Source organism: Grus americana, chromosome 5 (assembly GCF_028858705.1).
Source record: "Grus americana isolate bGruAme1 chromosome 5, bGruAme1.mat, whole genome shotgun sequence".
Classification (NCBI taxonomy): Eukaryota; Metazoa; Chordata; class Aves; order Gruiformes; family Gruidae; genus Grus; species Grus americana.
The window spans coordinates 25,311,218-25,332,185 of NC_072856.1; the positions used below are offsets into that span (position 1 = coordinate 25,311,218).

The window sequence follows — 20,968 nt, forward strand, 5'->3', positions numbered from 1 at the left end:
AGCAAACCTTTTATTGTGTCAGGTACGTGTCCACACTGGAAGAGTTTTTATTATTTCTTAGGCTGTGATAAGGTTATGGTGATGCACAAATCCACGAAAATCTGACTCCTCTTTATAGTCATGCTCAAAGTGGGCACTAAAGCAGTGAATATGTCTCAAATTTTGTGTAAGCTTATTATAGGAAAATGTTTGATGTTCCTCAAACAGAGCCTGGTTCTTGTTTTTACTTGCTTGAATACCTTGACTAAAAACATGGTACAAATAGCAACTAAGTGCTCTAGACTTGTGTATTCTCTAGCTGAGTTCCTCCGCTTTTTTTTTTCTTGCAGCCATTGCCAGTGCAGATTTACAGAAATCTCTCTTCTAACTAATCACTAGTGCTTTTAGTGGATCTCATTCTTGGGCTCATCAGATTACATGATACGTAGGGGTTTTTTTTCCCCACCAGATAGCTGTATTAACAGAAACCGTTGCCAGCGTGATTTTTCAACACAGATGATGGCTACTCCAGAAAGACAGTATCTTAATTTTTTTAATGGCAACTAATTTCATGGTTTAGTGCCTTATATTTTAAATTCTGTAGCTATATTCTGGATTGCAACAAATGCTTTTACCGATCTGTGTTTTTTCATGTTTGTGTGAGGGAAGACATGGGTTTAAATGAGAACAGCCATAAGGCATGAATTCTGAGGTTCCAGTATATTTTCTTCTTTCAGGTCTCATCTGGAGCAGTCGGTATGAGAAGCGTTGGTAGCACAGCATAGTTACCAGTGATTGATGCTGATTATTTTTTAGCTTTATGCTTAGAGACACTGGAGTCTCCACATATACTGCTCAAGATCGAGCTTCTGATTATATAGTTGCACAGAGTGTAACTAAAGTACTTACAGATTGAAATCCTTGTAAACTTCTTATTTGGAAGCTTCTTCTCACCCACGTACGAAGGCTAAAAGAGTTTGCATAATGTTTTGCTGTGTGTTCAAAACAGCGTCTGTCAGTGACTTCGAACATGTGCTAGCTACAGCAATACGTTAAACAAGCAGAGGTGGGAAATCTTTTTTTTGCTGTTCTTAAATCACTGTGATTCTCAGAAGGAGTTTGAGCTGGACAGTATCTTACTCTGTTATCCAGATTTCTCTAGGTAAAATATGCCTGTGCAAACTGAAAACTATTTTTCTTTTTAAATGTTCTGTTCCAAACTGCGGCAAAGTATAATCTGGTAGAAAATGATTGCTGAAAGTGGGAGGGTACATATCTAGGACCAAGTCTGCAGTAAGGGGTGTGAATTTTGTGCAACTGTCTCTGTAGCATGAATCATATAAATATTCTAAATTTGGAGACAAGAACCAAGGTTAGCCCCAAAACCCTGCCACGGTTCATAGCCAAAATGCTTTCCAGAGATATGCACTGAAAAATAGTTTATTTTAGGATGAAAAGAAGGAAAAAATCTGGTTCACTCTGGAAATAGCATGATTGGATCTCTTTCCTTTTTAAAACTTTTCTCTAAGTATAGCAAATCTGCTGGGAATTTGCCAATTCCCTGTTCCCCTCAATTCTTGTTTTTTTAAATGTTGTCTAAAAGTTAAAAATTTGAAACATACAACATGACTAATGAACTAAGAGTTTCCATAAATACACAAAGATCTGGACTAAAAGAGCTGTCATTCAAGGGAATCTCTGAATGAAGTTTATGCCAGAATCTCTCCTGTGTGTTTCCTGCATCCTTATTGATAGTTAAATTATCTTTCAGGTTGGATGTTAAAATGATAGCTTTTGGCACAGGTGTAGAGGCTATTTTTTTTTTTTTTTTTAAAAAAAAGGCCTTGGTACCTTTTGACAGTGTTTCTTACCTGACTCCTGCCTTGGAGGTGCAGAGTGCTGTCGAGCATACATAGCCCTTTGGGATTCTCTGGGGTGTAAGACACTATATAAGTGTAAAATGTTGCCACAGCAACCAAATGTCACACGATTCACTTGCGTAAGATGAACAACAGATACTTAGGAAATGGAGATCCCATTTGCTTGCTTTTCTTTCTGTCTCCATATCAATATGCTTTATTAAGTTTGAGGCAACTGAAGCCGCAGAGCAGCATTGTTTTCTAAAGGTATCAGAAGTTTTGGGATTCACGAATGGATATTGGTTTCATGGCTGAAAATAAAACCTTGTCAGTCTGAAGTGGGGGGGGGGGGAAGGTTTAAGTAATTAATACATTCTCTCGGTTAATTTTAAATGCTGCCAACGGGAAAGATTGTGCAGATGTGGGGGTGACAGGGAGAGCGGTTTGTTGCGATGAATCTCCGCGTAACGAGTCCTTGACTACGCAGCGAAAGCAAACCAGAAACCCTTTCTAAAGGCAGATAATCTCCGTCGAAAACACAGGCTGCTCGGTGCAGGGAGCTCGCCCTCACAGCGATGCCTCCCGCCCCGAGCCGGCGGAGCGCTGCGGGCGGCGGCCTCTGCCTGGGCTCCTGCTGCCACCTGCCGCCCGATCCCCGGGCCGCGCCGAGCCGCTCCGCTCCGCTCCCCGGGCCGCGCCGGGGCACGGCAACCCGCGTGCCTGCCGCTTCCCTGCGCGGGAATCCCGGGCTGATTGCGTGTCCCCAAGCAGTCGCTGCCCTCGGGACACCCAGGGAAAGGAGCGACTGGCCGGGGAAGTATTGGGAGACTTGCCAGAAGACTTTTTTTTTTAAAAAAAAATCTTATTTCACTTCATCAAAAAAAAAAAAAAGTTAAACAGTTTCACTTAATGTCTTGCCAGGCACTGAGAGGTTTTCTTTGGCTTCAAACTCCATTTCTGCAGGATCGCAGAACTCCGCGTTGCAGCGATGTCGCTTGTACGCTTGCACGGTGTGCACTGATATTTCTAAAAGAGGAAACCTTCCCCTGCGCTGTGAAAGGCAGTGGAAGATGGGTACAATGTGCTAAATATGTCAGCTTTTAAACAATTGGAGAATTAACATTTATGTATTTAAAATAGCTTGCGTATTCACTCTCATGTTCCACTTGTGTGTGTGCAAGTATAGCCAAATTTCCTTAACTGTAAAATAAAGGGGTTAGAATGTTTTAAATGCAACATTTTAAGAGTATTGCTTGAAATTTGTCATTAATCAGAGCGTGAGAAATCAGATGGCATCCAAACAATCTAATGAAGACTTCATGCTTTTGTTTCAGTTAACAATGTGGGAACTTCATATGTTTATCCTGAATATTTTCTTGATGTTCCAGACCTGGATAAGGTAAGTGCTTCTGTGGTGCCTTCTCATTGTTGGCGCTAAATGCTTAGTGGATATGACAAAAGTATTCAGGGTTGGTTAAGGTACCCACATAGAACAAGGTTTTCAGATTAGAATTAAGGGTTCAAAAAGGTGAGAGAGATACATAAGCAACATAGCACAAATCAGATGATGGCAGTCTCAGGTTTTTTGTTATGTTTTTTACATACTCTTCCCTGCTTTTTAATTTTATATTTCTATTTCACACAGATGCTCTGGGGTCAATACCTGAAATCCACTCCTTTCTATGGTCTCATCTGGCTGCTGTTCATGAGCTGCTTTAGCTGGCGGAGGGGGGGGGCTGGTTCTTAAGTGACTGTAGGGAAGCAAGCAACTTCATGAATGGAGGCTGCATATTCCGTAACACTGTAATGAAACTTAAATATGACCATTTCAGTTTGTAACGTAGGGACTACTTATGGGTTTAAGTTGAAGGAGGGTCGATTTAGATTAGAAGTTAGAAAGAAATTCTTTACTGTTAGAGTGGTGAGGCCCTGGAACAGGTTGCCCAGAGAGGTTGTGGAGGCCCCATCCCTGGAAGTGTTTAAGGCCATGTTGGATGAGGCTTTGGGCAATGTGGTCTAGTGGAGGGTGTCCCTGCCTGCAGCAGGGGGGTTGGAACTAGATGATCTTTAAGGTCCCTTCCAACCCAAACCATTCTATGATTCTATGACAATCTTGGTTGCATTGGGTATATTGAAAACTCCGATTATAAACAATTTCACTGGTGCATGATTTTGTTTCCAAAACCCCTGTAGCTCACTGTATCTACTGTGGTTTCATGTTTTCTGCTTAAGCATTGATAAATGTATCTGGTTTTTTGTTCACCTTCAAATAAGCTTCATAATATTTAACAAAAATCCCCATTTTCTTACCTGATGAATAAATTTTAAGTCACTAAAACAGTTACGAAACGAAAAGCAAAATACAGACATTAATTTAATGAACACGTCTAAAATATCAGAATTTATTAAATTCATAAATATTGCAAATAGTCTTAGGAAATACAGTGTCCATGTGATACATCTGTCTTGTTCTTTGCTAGTATGAGTCCCTAATCAGAGAGAAAATGTGACCAAGAGCAATTCACAGACTGCTTTGAAAGTCTGTCACTGTTCCTGATACCTAAGCAGGAAGGCGAGGAACGAAGGTGGATGTTTTTAAGTGTGAGGTTTAATTTACCCTGGCACTTAAACCCAGAGGGTGTGTACATATTGATCAATAACTTACAACACAACCCCAAACTTTGTTTTCTTGCAGACAATCAACAGAATGATCAACATTAACATCATAGCTGTCTGTAAGGTAAGTGCCCTGTTACCAGCGCTCGTTCTTGATGTCTTAATTCAAAACTAATAAACAATTAAAATTCAGTTGTCTGAAGCAATTACTTTCACCATTTGGATCACAGGTTCATTCTTCATCTTAGAGTAACCCAGAGGTTATGATTGTCATTTCAGACTCTTCTGATTGTTGTGTGAAATATAATTTATTGCAAAGATACCTATTAGCTTTTTGGAAGAGCAAGGTATGTTCACAAAACAGCACTTAATGCTTCTTCATACTTGTTGTTCTAGTCCTTGTAAATTGTTCATTCTTCTCCCCCTGTATCTGTGTGTTTTGGGTGGGCAACCCTCATCTCTGCACATTCTAGGTTTTTGTACACTGTAGTGAAAAGACACTTAAATATTTTCAGTGAAATACATGAGCAAGAAGGAAGACCAAGTTCATGGAAGTGTGCATTAACTTTTGAAATATTTACCTTCCCTTTTTGATATTTAAACTGAAACTTTTATTGGAAAGAAATCAACCTAAGTTGATCAGGCTAAAACATATGGCTGTTGCCTTGTTTACTAACGTGACACCCATGGAAAGATCAGATTTTCATTGTAGTATTTCAAAGCTTAAAAGGGGCAGAGGGAATAGCGGCTGCTTACATGACACAGGGAGTCAGTTAGTGTATTACCAGAGTGTGCTGAAGAAACTCCTTGTGATTATTTGCTGCTGAACCTTAACTTTCTCTTCCTATGCATAACAAAACTGGTATCTCCAGTAGCAGAGAGTTAAGCGTTTGCTTCAAAGCCAAAATAGTAGGTGTTTCAAAGCTGGCTCAAAAGCCTTGACTTTCTTGCAGCTGTTCTGATTAGGTCAAGTACTAAGTTAATCCAGTGCACTGCTCTTGGGGATTCTGAACTGTAAGTGTTTTGCTCCCATGTGAAGAGGCACAGGACCTCTCAAAACAATGCTTCTGTAAGATTTTCCTCACCTTATTAAAACCTAGGCGAACAGTGAAAATGCAACCCTTGTGTGACTGAATGGGATTGTTAATGTCAGCTTGCTGCTGCTAACTCTCGCTGTTGTGTGATTTAGCATCTTAAAACTACCTGTTGCAAGTGAGAAATGTTACAACAGTGGATCTTCAGTAACTTTTCACCTTGAAAATGACCACTAACCTGACAGCAATTTTAGTTGACTAAGGATTGTGGCCCATGGTGTTTTGTTGCACTACTGCAAAATTTTTGTCAGAGAAGTCAGTTATTAATGGGCACCTTTGAAACTTTCTCTTATGGAAGTCATCTAGCAGACTTTTTTAATGTTAGCACGACTACCCCAGGTATAAATGTGAAGAAGTGTTGTAATGCATAGATCTCTTAGCTAGAGATTAGTGTAATCAGAATGCCTCTGCTAAGGTGTGACATCTGTGCTGTGCCAGCAGAGGGAGTGCAGTATTCAGTGATTAAAGAATTAGGGGTGTCAGTCTTCCTGGAAGCATTTTGCTAGAATAGAAAAGTTATAGATGAACTACTTTAATATGTATTTCTGAACATGGTAGGCTAGAATAATCGTTGAGGTCTGCTTTACTGGCTATGTACCTAAAATTCCAGAGATGCAGCCAGATTATATTGGTTTCCGGAATTAAGTAGCACTATTTTTGTGGCTTGAATCTTCGTGTTTATGATCAGTGGCGTTCAACCATTTAATTTAATGAAATTGTCATACAGGTTCTTGTAAAATTTGCATTGTCTGCCTCTTTGCATTCTAACGTGATTGTCTTCACATGTATAAAAACTTACTGGATATCTGCTTGCTGTGTGTTAATAGTGTTTTTTCCTTCTGTTTGAAAACTTTTTTCTTGACCGTGAAAAGCTCCTGCTACTGGGTATAATCAGAGTTTGAGCATAAGCTTCCAGGCTTGAAAGTGTTTCATCCTGCATGAGCCTGTTGTGTAATTAAACAGTAGGCATGCCAGATGCTTACTGTTTTGGGAAGAGGAGCACATTAGAGATATGTACCATCTGTAAGCCATTTTTTCAGGAGAACCCATAGAACTAGAGAATCATGACAGGGAAAAAATAATTTTAAGAAAAGTCTGTATGTCCTTTCTCTTAGATGTTTGGGATGTAATCTGTGAACATGGAGTTCAATGTTTTAGGTTGATTTCATCTCTAATCCAGGGGTATAAGTGTGTTTTAAAGAAAATTTAAAAATCTCCCTTCTTGCCCAATTAAAAGTTTGGGATGGAAGGAAGCACTGGGTTCTTCAGCAAGGAGATTAAGGCCTGCTGAAAAAGTAAAGGTACAGGAGAGGCAAAGCAGGCTTTGCTGGTACCTGTTCAGGCTCTGCCCAGAGTATCTCCAGATCCTCATCAGAAGTGTTGCATAAATAGTCTATTGTTATGTTCTGGAACACTGCCACTCACTTCCTTGCCTTTGGGACCAAACTTCCTCAGTGCTTAAAAGGTAATGATATCCCCTACCTTCTCAGTAACCTGCACCATGTCCTATCAGCAACACCTCTGTTGGACACCATAACTCTTCTGGCACACATGTCAAATACTTCCACTTCAGTTCTGGCTGAAACACTCTTTAGGCTTGAAGTGGGAAAGTCAAGATATTCAGCACAGTTTGATTCTGCAGAAATGTTAAGGTCTGCTTTGTAGCCACAAGTGTAAGCATTTTTGAAGGATAATGCTCATTCCTTACCTTTTGACTTTTCTTCTTCTTTATTGGGCAGCTCATTGGGTTTCCTGGGGGGACGGGGGGTATACATTATGTAGAGGGGGTTGTTGTGGTTTAACCCAAGCCAGCAACTAAGCACCACACAGCTGCTTACTCACTCTCCCCTGGTGGGATGGGGGAGAGAATTGGAGGGGTAAAAGTGAGAAAACTCGTGGGTTGAGATAAAGACAGTTTAATAGGAAAAGCAAGAGCCACACACGCAAGCAAAGAATTCATTCACCACTTCCCATGGGCAGGCAGGTGTTCAGCCATCTCCAGGACAGCAGGGCTCCATCACATGTAATGGTTACTTGGGAAGACAAACGCCATCACTCTGAACGTCTGTCCCCCCCTTCCTCCTTCTTCCCCCAGCTTTATATGCTGAGCATGACATCATATGGTATGGAATGTCCCTTTGGCCAGTTGGGGTCAGCTGTCCCAGCTGTGTCCCCTCCCAACTTCTTGTGCACCCCCAGCCTACTCGCTGGTGGGGTGGTGTGAGAAGCAGAAAAGGCCTTGGCTCTGTGTCAGCTCTGCTCAATGATGACAAAAACATTGCTGTATTATCAACACTGTTTCCAGCACAACTCCAAAACACAGCCCTGTACCAGCCCCTATGAAGAAAATTGACTCTATCCCAGCCAAAACCAGCACAGAGGTACAATGAGAGATAAGACCCCATCTTCACCTCACAGGATAAATTATCAACCTAGTTGATTCTGTCATACTTTTCCCAAACATAGATAATCTAATACTATGAAATTTCCCCTAATGTTTGAGAACTTGTTTCCTTTCAGAGCTTTTAAACATGTTTCTTTCCCAAATCCTATTCTGTGCTGTCTGCTCCCATCATGTCCTTAGAGCGCTGATGGATTAGGTTGCCACGAACCCCACGGTGTTGCAATTTTGGGGCTGGATCAGTTTGGTGTGAAGTGGTGCGATTACTGTGATCTGCCTTCAAATCACCCTGTACACCACTGAAGACAAGCTATGTAAAACTGTTGTAAAACATGTTGGAAATCTCACATCTTGTAAAATACTGGTTAAAAAACCCAGCCAAACACCACCCTGCACCCCCAACCACAGTAGGTTCTTTTTAAGCTCTCTTGGAAATGTCACATTTTTATGGTGATGTGCAGTGCAGGATTTACTCTGTTCTTCATGTATTACACAAAACAAGAAGTGCCTTGGGTCTTGATGATGCCATAAACAGAATGAAGAATTTTCGTTTGCAATAGTTTCTCAGGAAAGCTTGAGACTTAATGCAACCTTATACAAGGATTGAGTTGACAGATAAATGAGGAAGACGACAGGGTAGTATGCGAAGTTTCATGGTTCCTGTCATAATCTCATCTCAAGCTTCTGGGGGGATTTAAAAAGCAGAACTTTTCTTTAATGCTTCTTGGTGGCAGTTCAGGTAATGTGGGTTTGTATTGTAATTTTTTCATGTTTCGTCACATTTTGAGACACAAACAAAAAATTTCTGACATTGAATAAAATACCGGTCAAAAGCCCTAGGTTTTTTTCACTAACCAGCAAGTTTTGAAGAACAAAAATTATAGTTGTTCAGCATAGTTTTCATCTATAGTTTCTTTGTATCAACTGCATAGTCTTAGTGTCGATTCACCTTTGTATGCTACAGCCTTTGATTTCACCTGGAAAAACAGTTAAACTTGATTTGGCTGTTGGATTAATGTCCTGAAAGCCAAGGATACCAGACTTGCTGTCCAGTGGAAAAAAAAAAACCCAGGTAGGTAATGAGCATAGAGAATAGTTTCACATACATTAGGGAGCCCTTCTTTCTTCTTTGGAAGCTGCAAGAGATACTTAGTATGTGAGGAACAGCAAGTAATGTTATTTCTGTTTGCAGCATTGCAATATGCTAATTGCATTGGGAGTGAGGCATAACTTGTGTTCTCTGGAAAAATGAGTAGGACTAAATAGTTGAGGGAGTGCTGGCTTAGCGGTTGATTAAGCAAGGAGCTGAATTGGTTTGCAAGCTATTATGTTGTGGGGGAATGTAAATTTTAGGCTTGCAGGGCAGGCTTTGGGTGGAAATTGGCATTAACAGAGGAGAGGGGAGAGTAAATTACGTATATGTACATGCCTTCGTGTCCGTGCTAATCTTCGCCCTGATCACCTTACTTGTGTTTTATACTGAGTGTCAAATACAAAGGGATAATAGACCTACAAGATCGAGGATTTTTATCATCACCATATTTGAGAAGCTTATAATTTGCTTAAGACTTCAAAATACATAAATACTCTTGTGTTGAACTGTGAGATCTAGTGTCAGCTGCCCTCTTAATGGTGGAGGAGTGAGAGGTGAATTATACCAGGTTGTGAATCCCAGGCAGGACAAAGGAACAACTCTTACCTACAAAGTCTGAAACTGTGAGTTTAGGAAAAAGAACCCAACAACAAAACCCACAAATGATATAAAATTAAAAGGAGGAGAAGCAGCTAGCGTATTTGAGAAAGAGGGGAAATACTTTTTTGCAGACCTGTGTGTAGTAAGAAGAAAAGCCTGGTGAGCAATAATCCTGGAGGACAGTAGGAAATGACGTATCTCCCGTGAGTGTTCAGATGGGCTAGTGCAGCCTAATACTGTGTCTGCAAAGGTACCTTATCAGAAATCAGATGATAGTTGCTTGTGCCCTACTAGACCCCATGTGAATTTTTGTATTTGTTGTGTATTGGGGAGGATCACAGTAAGTGGAACACTTGAGAAGAGATCACTCTGTGTGTGTGTATTCCAGTCTAGTCAAGACGTTTCCTTACACTTATATTCCAAGTCATAGTCAAAGGGAGGATGACAGTTTAGCCAAGTACATAATATAAGTTTATGAGAGGGACGATTGCCGATGATTGGAAGAGGAGCAGGTCTTCTGTGAAGGTGGTCATGAATGTCATTCAGGTGGTCCAGAGGGTGAAATGAAATGCTGTGGTTTCCCACCTTGCTGACTTTGAACCTGAGAGCATGATACACAGGAAGCTGGAACAAGGGGAATGTAGTTGTGATAAATACTTTTCAGTCAGGGATAGTCAGGGAAGCACTTGGGATTTTTTTTTAAAAGTACAAGTAGCTTGGGGAAACTTAGGAAATCCCAGAGTTCTGTGGCTTTTTGTAGATTTGGGATTGAGACAAATACATATTCCACATCTTGAAAGCGAAAGTTCAGCCTTATTATTTGAGTAGCCTTTTTCCTATGTAAAGGGCAGAGGGAAGATGTTTATTTTGAGAGCTTTCCCTTGTAAACTGGACTTCAAAAGTTTGTGGTTCTAAATAGGGAAAACTTTCTCTTCTAAAACTGTTGCTCAAAGTCAGTGACCATGAACAGGGCTTGCAGCATGTTCCGTTCATAGTTCCCTTTGTATGTCCCGTGCCCCTTTCCAGTAACTGTGTGATTTTTCTGTTTAATTGTCATCAGGTTTACTTGCCAGTTTTTACAAATATAAATCATTCTTGTTCAGTTTGGGGTATGAGCTGCATTAGGAAGATTCTGTTTCAAAAGAGACACATTAAAAAAAACTTAATAGTAGACACAGACTAGGATTTACAATCAATTTAACTACCAGTGCATGAGTACAGTTCCTTAGTTCTTTCAGTGTAACGTCCATGGGTGAGCGTTGCACAGGCACGGTGTCAGTGAACTAACTATTTGTTAAACACCTAGTGCATTTGTGAACTTGTGTGAATCCTCTGCCTGGGCGCTATGAATTATCTTACAGTAACAATGATGTTTTTGTACATGAGTGGGTGCACCACAGGGAACTGCTGACTTTTTAAAAGTTGCTTTGCTTTGAGTTGTTATAATTTCACCCCAGATTTGTGAATGAGATCTGAAGGAAGCTTCTTAGCTGCATAACGAAGTAGAAAACTTGTCCAAGTTCTCTAGCTTTCATCCTTTGTTGTACTTGCATAGGCTTAATTACAGATCATTATACCTTTTGGAAGTGGAAGAGAGTGACTCGTAGTCACAACATCATACCATAGAATGATTTGTCTCTAAATATACAACTATGGTATTAGATTTCTGGCTTTGTATAACAATTGTGTGGCTCATAAGATGTGAAAGATGACTTTGAATATTTACCTCTGCTTTTCTTACTGTATTTTAGCAGTCTGAATGAATATTACTTGAAGGGTATTCAAAACTTCAGAAATAATTATTCTTTCCCTAAACTCTGCTCCTGAGCTATTACTTAGATCAGAGTGAGAAAAGACTACAACTCGGTGATCATTAAGGATGGGAGTTGAGTTTTTTTTCTGAAGAAAAAACACTGGAAATACATGGTTATAATTTCTAACTATTTGTTAGTCCTCCAATAGGAGCTTTTAAGTGTAGCACCTGTTTTAGATCATAAATCTAGCCATATGGCTGTGCGTTTCTGTATCTGCAAGTAGGAATCTCTGCTTTTTTAGACTAAAAGTGGTGTTCCTTTTTCCAAAATTAGGAGGTAGAAGATGGATCTAGTGAGGAAGAGTGGATAATACAACCAGTGCTTGCTTGCCAGGCAAGTAATAAATGCAGTTGCAGATAAATGGACATCAAGAAATGATAGCTGCCTGTAAAAAAAAAAAAAAATATTGAAATGGTCTGTAATGAATCTCTATCTTAAGTTAGCCATTTGCTGTGAGCATCCTGGAACGTAGGAGCTGGAGGGCTAGGTGTGAAAAAGTTGACTTAAAAATAATGCAGCCCTCCAAACCAAAGGAACTATACCCCAAATGCTATGGTAGCATTATATGTGTATGTGAAATCATTGAAAAACGAACAAGCAAAAAACCCTCTATTACTACTATTACTTCTTCATGGTTGTGTGCTAAGCATAACTTTTTGCCAGACTATATAAAATATAAAAGATGAACAACTTCTGATGTCGAGAAGACCATCCTGAGCATATTTCTCAGATGTGCACACACATGCTCTAATGCAAACTTTGAAAAAGGAAAAAACAGTTTGCTTTGGATGAGCTGGCAGTTTTCACGGAGTGTCTGGCTACTTGTCTGACATTACCCGAGCCTTCAGAGTTTTGGGAACATTCATGTTTTTAACTGCAGCACTTGTATTTCTGTGGAAAGTAGTATTCGTTCAGAAAAATGATTGTGTGAAGGAAGCCTAAGTGAGTTCGGTAACTAACTGAAGGCACTCTTCTTAGGATAGTTCCCAACCTCTCCTTTAGGTTTCCTGACACCTTCTTCCTTTATTAGATTGCCTTCAGAGAAAGAAACACTACCATAGAGTTCTCTGGCATCCTACATGCTAATTCCTGTAGACTCAGACTTGTAATGCTTTGGCATTTATGAAATACACCCCATTACAGAACTGCCTATCTCTAAGATCTAGCTAAAGTTTGTATTCTTTATCTGGGAGATATTAAATTCTAGATGTTTGTTGTTGAACTGCCTTTTTCATAATGGCATGCCTGAGATTATAGGTATTGCAGACAAGAGCGTTAACCAGTTTGGCTATTTTGGATAAAGATCGTGCAAGCACATATAGACACTCTTACTAGTGACAAAACTACATTTCTGCTATAGATTGGTTTATTTGCATTAATGCTGGGAATATTTTATGTGTGAGTACAGTGTATAAATTTGCCAGACCCAAATACGGCTGGAGAATGCCCTGCCAGCATTTTTCCAATAGTGCCCTTGTGCTGCTGGAACAGTCTGAGCGTGGACTTGGCTGGGTGAGGTGAGACTGACTCAGAGACCTGCCTTCTGTTACTTTAATAGTAAAAAAAAAAAAAAAAAAAAAGTATTTTTTCTGTACATAAAGATCCTGAATATTCATATAGGTCTTTTCACACATCACAAGATGTAAAAATACAGATAGGAAAACCAATTTTGCTCTATTTCACAGATTTTTGAAACTCCCTCAATATATTAATGGAAATAAATGGAAGTGGTGATGAGTATGAAAGCCAGTTTTGCCATCTGTTTTTCTGGGGTGTGTGTGTGCCTGAAAGTTGCTTGCCTGTCTAGCTGAACTTTAGAAGCAGACTATTTAACACAGCCAGCGGTGAGAGACTTCTTGATTTCTACCTGAATTGTGTACCTGTTGTTATATCTCAGCTGTCAATGGCTTCATAGTTTTTTAATTTATACAAGTCAATTATTATAGCATGTTTTTCTGTGTCCTCGTTTGGATATCAGTAGTCACCAGCAGGTTCGTGATAGGCTGTTAGAGCTGCTTGATGGGTTGCAATTTGGATTTAGACCATGAATGTATTTGTGGATTTATGACAGTTTCAAATGTGGGGTCCCCTCTGCACTACAACGGGAGATCCTGCACAGGTTTTTCAGACCATTTATGGGTTGCCGAAGGGAAGGCAATTTCAGTCCACGTCCATGTGTCAATCTATGAAGGTGCCATGCAGCATTACACTGCCTTGAGAGGCAAGAAGCAGTATGCTGCTTTTTGCCAAGGGATCTGCGGGAGAGATCATAAAGCTTGCACCAGCTGAAAGATCTGCCAGTCTCGAACTAGTCTTAAAATCAACCCGAATCATTCTTTATCCTTTAACATTAAAATAAACAGCTGTTTCCATATCTCTTTTGAAACATTAGTGTATGAAAAAGCTCATGTATACTTAGACTTAATGTTAGAGGGTTTTTTGAAGTTGCATCAGATCTGTTTAGCTTGGTGATGTTTACTAACTCCGAATACTTAGTTTGACTTCTGGGGCAGTGCTGAGTGTTAAATATGTCACCTGCCGACTTCATGAAGGTAAGGTCTGTTCAACCCCTGCCTGCACAGTCCCTTGTCGAAGCTGTCATGCCGCATGGCTGATGGCAGAATCTATTCTAAGTGAGAAATGCCAATAAAATATAAAACATAGCCCTTCTCTACCATTTTCTTTGTGTGTCAACTGCAATCAACTGAAATTCTGTTTTCTTTTGTGATTTTTTTTTTTTCTCCTTTATACCTGAAAGGGTATGTTTTATAATTTAAAAATAGAACCAAAAAACCCCAAACAAAACCCAAACCCAGATTCAGCCATATGTCTGGGCTAACGCAGTGGTGACAGTAATATGAATAGCAATAAGATTTGTTTCTTTGTAATAAAAGTGCTTACAGATGTTTTGTGCTCCTGTATATGCCGATTTCTTTTGTGTGTGTGTGTTTTGCTCTCATAGTACTCAAATGTTTCATGATTTAAGCTATCAAGGTAATTTGGTATCAGTGGGAGTACCATTAAATTTTGGTGCCATTAGTATTTTATACCCCCTCCTCACTGTGTTCTCAAGAACTTTGTTGCAACACCTTTTAAAGATGTGAAAAGTGGTAACAATTTACATTTCTTGTCTGATCTGTCTTTGGTGGCAGTGATGTGACATTTATTAACAGGCTTGGTTGGGGGCGGGGTAGTACTTGGCACAAGCTGAACTTTGACATTATTTCTTAAAGGCAGAAATTTTGGATTTAAATCATGTTTTAGGATGATAGTAAATAGCTGTAGGAAAATTAACTATTTTGCGCTAATTAAATTTGTCAAAGTTTGGATCAATGTTTGATTTGTGTCCCTTGTCAGAGCTGCTCTGTCTGCAACTGGGAAGCTTGTTTTAGGATTACTGCTCTGGAGCATCCTTCAGCCAGGTTGTAAATAGTTTGCTCAGGGTCATAAGGAAGACAGGAGCTCCCAGAGCAGCGAGGAGGTTTGCCAGGCTACGTTCCGTGGGGGGGTGTAGGTTCTTCAGTGTGAAAACATCTGCGTAATCTGCAAAAAATGTTTGGTGGTCTTAAAAGGTTTTCTGTAGGTAATATAGGAAACTTATCTTCACTAGTTTTGTCCAGTGCTTTTGCTGCTTTACAATTTATTTTTAACTTAAAATCAGCAGTTCAGTAAGCCTAGCTAAATGCATTGGATATTGTCTTGAGTCTTGGCATAGGTGGTAAATTCAGTCAGTCTTGAGGAAGACAGATGCTTTTTGTGGGGAGAGAAATATCATACGCATACTGTAGTACGCTGGTGTTTTAATGTTCTTTAGAGGCCATGGATGCTGCAAAGCAGTGAAGACTTTTTTTTATTTACTCTTGTTGTACTTACGCTGCTAGCTGGATGGGTTCACCAGATTCAGTGCACACACTACTTGACAGAGCCAGGTTATCCAGGTAGAATAAAAATAAACTGCCTACGCAAAGTATGGTCTCTGCTTCCCTGAGCCTTGCTTGGGGTGGAGGGGGTGGCAGCTGCTTCTGGGAGGAAGGGAGGCTTCCCTCGGTCTCTGGCTGTCTGGTGTCTGCTTTCCCAGCCATCATGAATGTTTTCTTTTTGCAGATGACACGATTGGTGCTGCCCGGCATGCTGGAAAGGTGAGTCACACTAACACTATCCAGACAAAGTCATCATTATTTATAGGGGAGAATCCTTTCTTGAAAAATTCATTACTGTGACTAATCAGCCTAGTCTCCATGTTTTAATGGCAGAGTAATGCTGGGTGAGTCACGCTGATGGTGCATGAATCATCAGACGGTGGAAGCCTTTTCCACTCGATTCCCTTTTTATTTTTCCTCTCCCTTCTCCACTGTTGTGGTGATTCCTTTTAGAACAGAATTAAAAAGCCCGTCTGACTCATCAGCACTAACTCAACAACCCGCTATTCTGAGGGGGTGGTTACAGTTCCTGGGAATAACCTTCTTAAGGCTATTTCTCTAAGTCATTGTAAGTAAAATGGATGCAAAGAATATGTTCTCATTATACAGTAGGAGGTATATTGAGGAAACTCTGTGATCGTTTGGAAAAGTAGACTTGGAGACCAGCTCTTTAAAATAAGAGTTAATGCACACCACTGTCACCACAGAAGATGTGTACTGACTTCCTAGCTAGCTCCCAGGTGAAACTAAAAGGTGCACAGTTTCTTTGTAGTCCCTCCAGGCTGTTTTCTAGCTGATGTTGACTGTCCCAGGCTGTTTGCCATCTCTGTTGCGGTGCTAACTCCAACTTGCTGGGGGTTGTCCTAGGTCAGGGCTGAGCTATGCTTGCAATACTGAGGAAAGCTGTGTAGAACCATGCATGACAGTCACCATGGTATTGCCTCCAAACAAATACTGTAGGAGGAACATATATATGGGGCAAACCTCCAAATCCGACAAAAAAAAATTGGTATTTCTTGTATCATCCCACTATCTGGGAGTCTTCGTTGTAGATCAGGATTCAATTATTTGAGTGTTGCACAGACACAGAGTGAATGTTTCACATCTAAAACAAAGTTTCTTCATAAGTACAAACTGTCAGAGCTAGTGGCCAGTATGGGTGTCAGTGTCTAGCACATCAGAGTAATGGTGAGCTTAGATTTTTAGTGAAACAATTAGGAGATAAGGAGTTTACTTCATGTAGAGCATCTTGAATTAGAAAAGAAGACCCAAGACAGAGCTCTGGGGTGGGGGTGTAATATTTTCCAATAAAGCTGGAGGATGAGGATTATAGTACAGTGGCGGTACCTGCTTGGGGTTTGTAAGTCGAAAGCTACTCCTTGCCTGTGTACTATTATTGACAGATAAGGGACCTGCCTTTTGTGAAACCATCCCCCAATATGACCAAAGCCATTCTGCTTTCTAAGGATCTAATGTTTTGTTACCAATTTTTGGAATTTTGAACCTCTAACAATTTCTTGCCTCAGTTTCTTCTTTGTCTAAAGAAATGTCATAGATATCCATTTGGCAGAGTTGATTTCTTAGCTTCTTAGGACAGAGTGATGTATATTCTACTTATAGAATACCCTGTGTATGTTTTTCTGTTACTTATTAACCTGAGTAAGATGATTTGAACAAAAGGCAGCAAATCAGGACCCTGTTGACTTTCTGGTTCTGACTACCCTTGCGCACACTATGTCATGTTTCTTCTCACTTTTCCTATCTACATGATTACCTCAGGAATCTCGATGATAAATGTTCAAGAAGCTTGGAAAGAAAGAGTTAATAGTGGGTTAAAAAAAAAAAAAAGTATGCATCTTGAAGTTTTTCCTGTTTGTGACCAGCCACTTTGACTGCTTCATTTGAATGAAGGCCTTGGTTTCTGTCCCAGGGAAAAATATTTGAGAAAGCTTCCATTTTCTGTTTGGTTTTGTGAAGTCAGTTGGGTTTGCAGTGCACAGAAGCAATGTCTGCAGCTGCCAACTCCTGTATAGTCATAGCCCACAGGCCATTAACACCGCTAAGAGCCTGTAAGCACAGGAGGACATGGATGTCCAGCAAATCCAAGAGCATGAACAAATGGTAGCTGTACTTGGCTGCTCTTTGGGCCAACTATAAATTTCTCTCATGGGACCACGGGTTACGAAAAAGGGCTCCAAGCTCTAAGAATAAAACTAGACTAGGATTCTCATCGTTATTCCTCACTTGTTCAAGGAGGATAGTGCGTTGAGTAGATAGATGTGACATAGTACGCTATAGCATCTTGCAGCTATAGTCCGTACTTTTAAGTATTTGAGTGTGGGTTTTATGGCAATATATTACAAGACAAATACAGAAATAGAGCAGAAATTACATGGCTTGCATCCAGGTCTGTAAGGAGAAAACAAAACTGCATCTTGGTGTGTCTGTTACTTTTTATTTATAATAAACATAGCAGCATTAGATGAATACCTCTTCTGGTAATGGCATTTAGATTCTCTGCTGTGGCTCCTTTCCTGTGCTCTGAGCACTTAAAGTGACAATTTATAATCTGCTGCTTCCTATTACACTTAAATGAGCAGTTCCTTTGTAAATTTTCAGGCTACTGCCTAAGGTGGGAGACTCAGAGAACTGAAAATAGAGGCTTGATGTCTTTGGGAACAAAAAACCCAACAACAACAAAAATCAGTTGACTGTTTCTAGACAAATATCAAACTACGGTATTTATTGCCAGGGAAGTAGCAAGTGCATAATTACATTACAGAGGAAGCTTGCTCTTTCCACTTGGCGTGCAGCTGGAGCAGGCGCTGGTTGCCACAGCAACAGGGAGATGGCTAAATATAGCCTCCCTGGCGCTGGACCGCTTAAGGTAGAATGATAGGGAGGTGTGAGGGTGTGGGCCTGGCTCTCTTCATCTTGACCAACTTTTTTTTTTGAGTGCACACTTGAGTTGGATGGAGCCAAAATTAATTTTTGCTGCACAGATGTTCACGTACTTCTTCAGATTCCTCCCTAAAAACATTTCTCCTGCAGTTTCTTTAAGAAGCAAAATTGTAATTGGAGTAATTGGAAGTGTTCCCCCTACATGCATGCTTCTCAGTTTCCTTTTATCTGGAGGTTTTAAGTTATGAACTTTTAAGTCAAGGACTGTCTTCTTTATAAAGAAGAAATACAAACCACAAAACCCACAGTGGGGGCATTGACTGCTTCAAAGAGACCAATACATGGAGCTTGTGCAAGGGACTGCTATTCATTTTTTTGTGTTTCCAAGAGGGTTTTCTTCACTGGGTCAGACCATTAATTCTGAGTCGAGACGATGGTCACTACTGCTGGAAAGTTGCAGTCTAGCCAGATGCTGAGACACCTGTGCTTTACAGCCTGAATGCCAACCTCTAGTCTAAAGCTTCAGTTTGTTTTAGAAGCATGGGGCTTGTGTTTATCCATATAAATACTTACCCCTTTTTGAATCCTGTTAAGCTTTTATCCTCTATTAAGCTTTGTGGCAAGTACTCCCATAGTCTGAATATGGGAAGAGCACTTCCTTTTATCGGATCTAAATTTCAGTCTTTCATTTAAATAAATGTCATCTTGCTTTTGTATTCTGAGGGGATAAATCAAGATCTTGATCTTTGTCATTCATTAGTCTGTATACTCTTATCATGGCTGCTCTTAATAGTCTCTTAAATAGCTAAATTGAACCAATCTTTTCACCTCATTGATGTGTCAGGGTTTTTTTTCTTCTTTTCCCCTTTCTTAAATCATCACGTTCTTAATATTTCTATCCTATATTTGTAGGGATAAAAATGTTCCATAGACTGTAATACAAGAACTCAGTGGTGGTCGATCTGTCCCTGCCATTCCCATGATCCTGTTCTTTGTCTGGTTTTGGTGACTGCTGCATAAAGGAGAACTCCTTGTGGACTTTGTTCAGGTTTTCCAGGGAGTGGGTAGTTGATTTAGTCCTGCAAGGTTTGTGATTAATTCACATTATTTTCTTTAGTATGCATTGTTGGTTTTGTTAATATTGATTTTTTTCATCTGCCATTCTGTAGTCTGTTCACACAGCAGTCTGAGATCTTTAAAAAGTTCCTTATAGTATTCCCCAATCTGGTAATCTCTTAAAAACTACGTGAATACTCATTTCACTGCTAATCCCCATTTGAGCTCATGAATAAATATCACAAGCACCACCTGTCTTGATATGAACAACTTCTGGCATCCGCTATTAACCTTTTGCTGTCGTGAAAATTCACAATTGATTTGTGGTCTTATTTTCTCTGTACTACATATTTTGATCCACATTACTATTTTATTTTACCAACCAAGCCTTGCAGATGACCAGTGACCTGGATGAAGGGACAGAGTGTATCCTCGGCAGGTTTGCTGATGATATAAAACTGTGAGGAGCGGCTGATAGAACAGAAGGCTGGGCAACCATTCAGTGAGACCTGGACAGGCTAGAGGGGAACCAAATGAAATTCAAGAAAGGCAAGTGTAGAGTCCTGCACCTAGGGAGGAGTAACACCATGCACCAGTACAGGTTAGGGCTTGACCTGCTGGGAAGCAGCTCTGCAGAGAAGGACCTGGGAGTCCTGGTGGACAACAAGTTATCCATGAGCCAGCAATGTGCCCTTGTGGCCAAGAAGGCCAATGGTATCTATCCTGGGGTACATGAAGAAGAGCGTGGCCAGCAGGTTGAGGGAGGTTATCCTCCCCCTCTACTCTGCCCTGGTGAGGCCACATCTGGAGTTCTGTGTCCAGCTCTGGGCTCCCCATGTCAAGAAAGACAGGGAACTACTGGAGAGAGTCCAGAGGAGGGCTACAAGGATGATTAGGGGACTTGAACATCTCTTGTAGGAGAGGCTGAGAGAGCTGGGTCTGTTCAGCCTGGAGAAGAGAAGACTGAGAGGGGATCTTATCAATGCTTATAAATATCTAAAGGGTGGATGTCTAGGTGATGAGGCCAGACTCTTTCCAGTGGTGCCCAGTGACAGGACAAGGGGCAACAGGCGCAAACTGGAACACAGGAAGTTCCACCTGAATATGAGAAAAAACTTCTTTACTCTGAGGGTGACTGAGCACTGGAACAGGCTGCTCAGAGAGGTTGTGGAGTCTCCTTCTCTGGAGATATTCAAAACCCACCTGGATGCGATCCTGTGCAACCTGGTCTAGGTGATCCTGCTTTAGCCAGGGAAGTTGGGCTAGATGATCTCCAGAGGTCCTTTCCAACCCCTGCCATTCTATGATTCTGTGATAACTCCTGAAAAATACAACGAACTTGGGCAAAGGTGTTTGAAATCCTTAATGACTGAAATGATTCTTTTCTGTCATGTTAGCCATCTCATTTCTAGAGGTGAATCAATCACAGATTTAATTCACACTTGTGTCATGGCAGAAGCCATGTTGGTTTGGATCTATTGTCATGATTTTCAGAGTTAACAGTTTTACTTTTTAATGGTCACTTAAACTCAACTGTTTGTTTTTAAGATGGTTACATAAATCATTGTGGCAGCAGCAGCGTAGGGTATATGTAGATGAACGAATGTGATGAAACTCATATGTGAATTTGCAGGA

The 20,968-nt window shown here is 40.4% G+C and overlaps 1 protein-coding gene across 1 annotated transcript in view; it reads left to right on the forward strand.

The window, feature by feature from the left end:
- The window catches only part of HSD17B12 (hydroxysteroid 17-beta dehydrogenase 12), a 91,733-nt gene that overhangs the window by 56,081 nt on the left and 14,684 nt on the right, over window positions 1–20,968 (forward strand). The window contains exons 5-7 of the mRNA XM_054826439.1: window positions 3,173–3,237; window positions 4,534–4,578; window positions 15,561–15,595. Coding sequence (XP_054682414.1) covers window positions 3,173–3,237; window positions 4,534–4,578; window positions 15,561–15,595 — 145 coding nt within the window. The remainder of the gene's footprint in view (window positions 1–3,172; window positions 3,238–4,533; window positions 4,579–15,560; window positions 15,596–20,968) is intronic.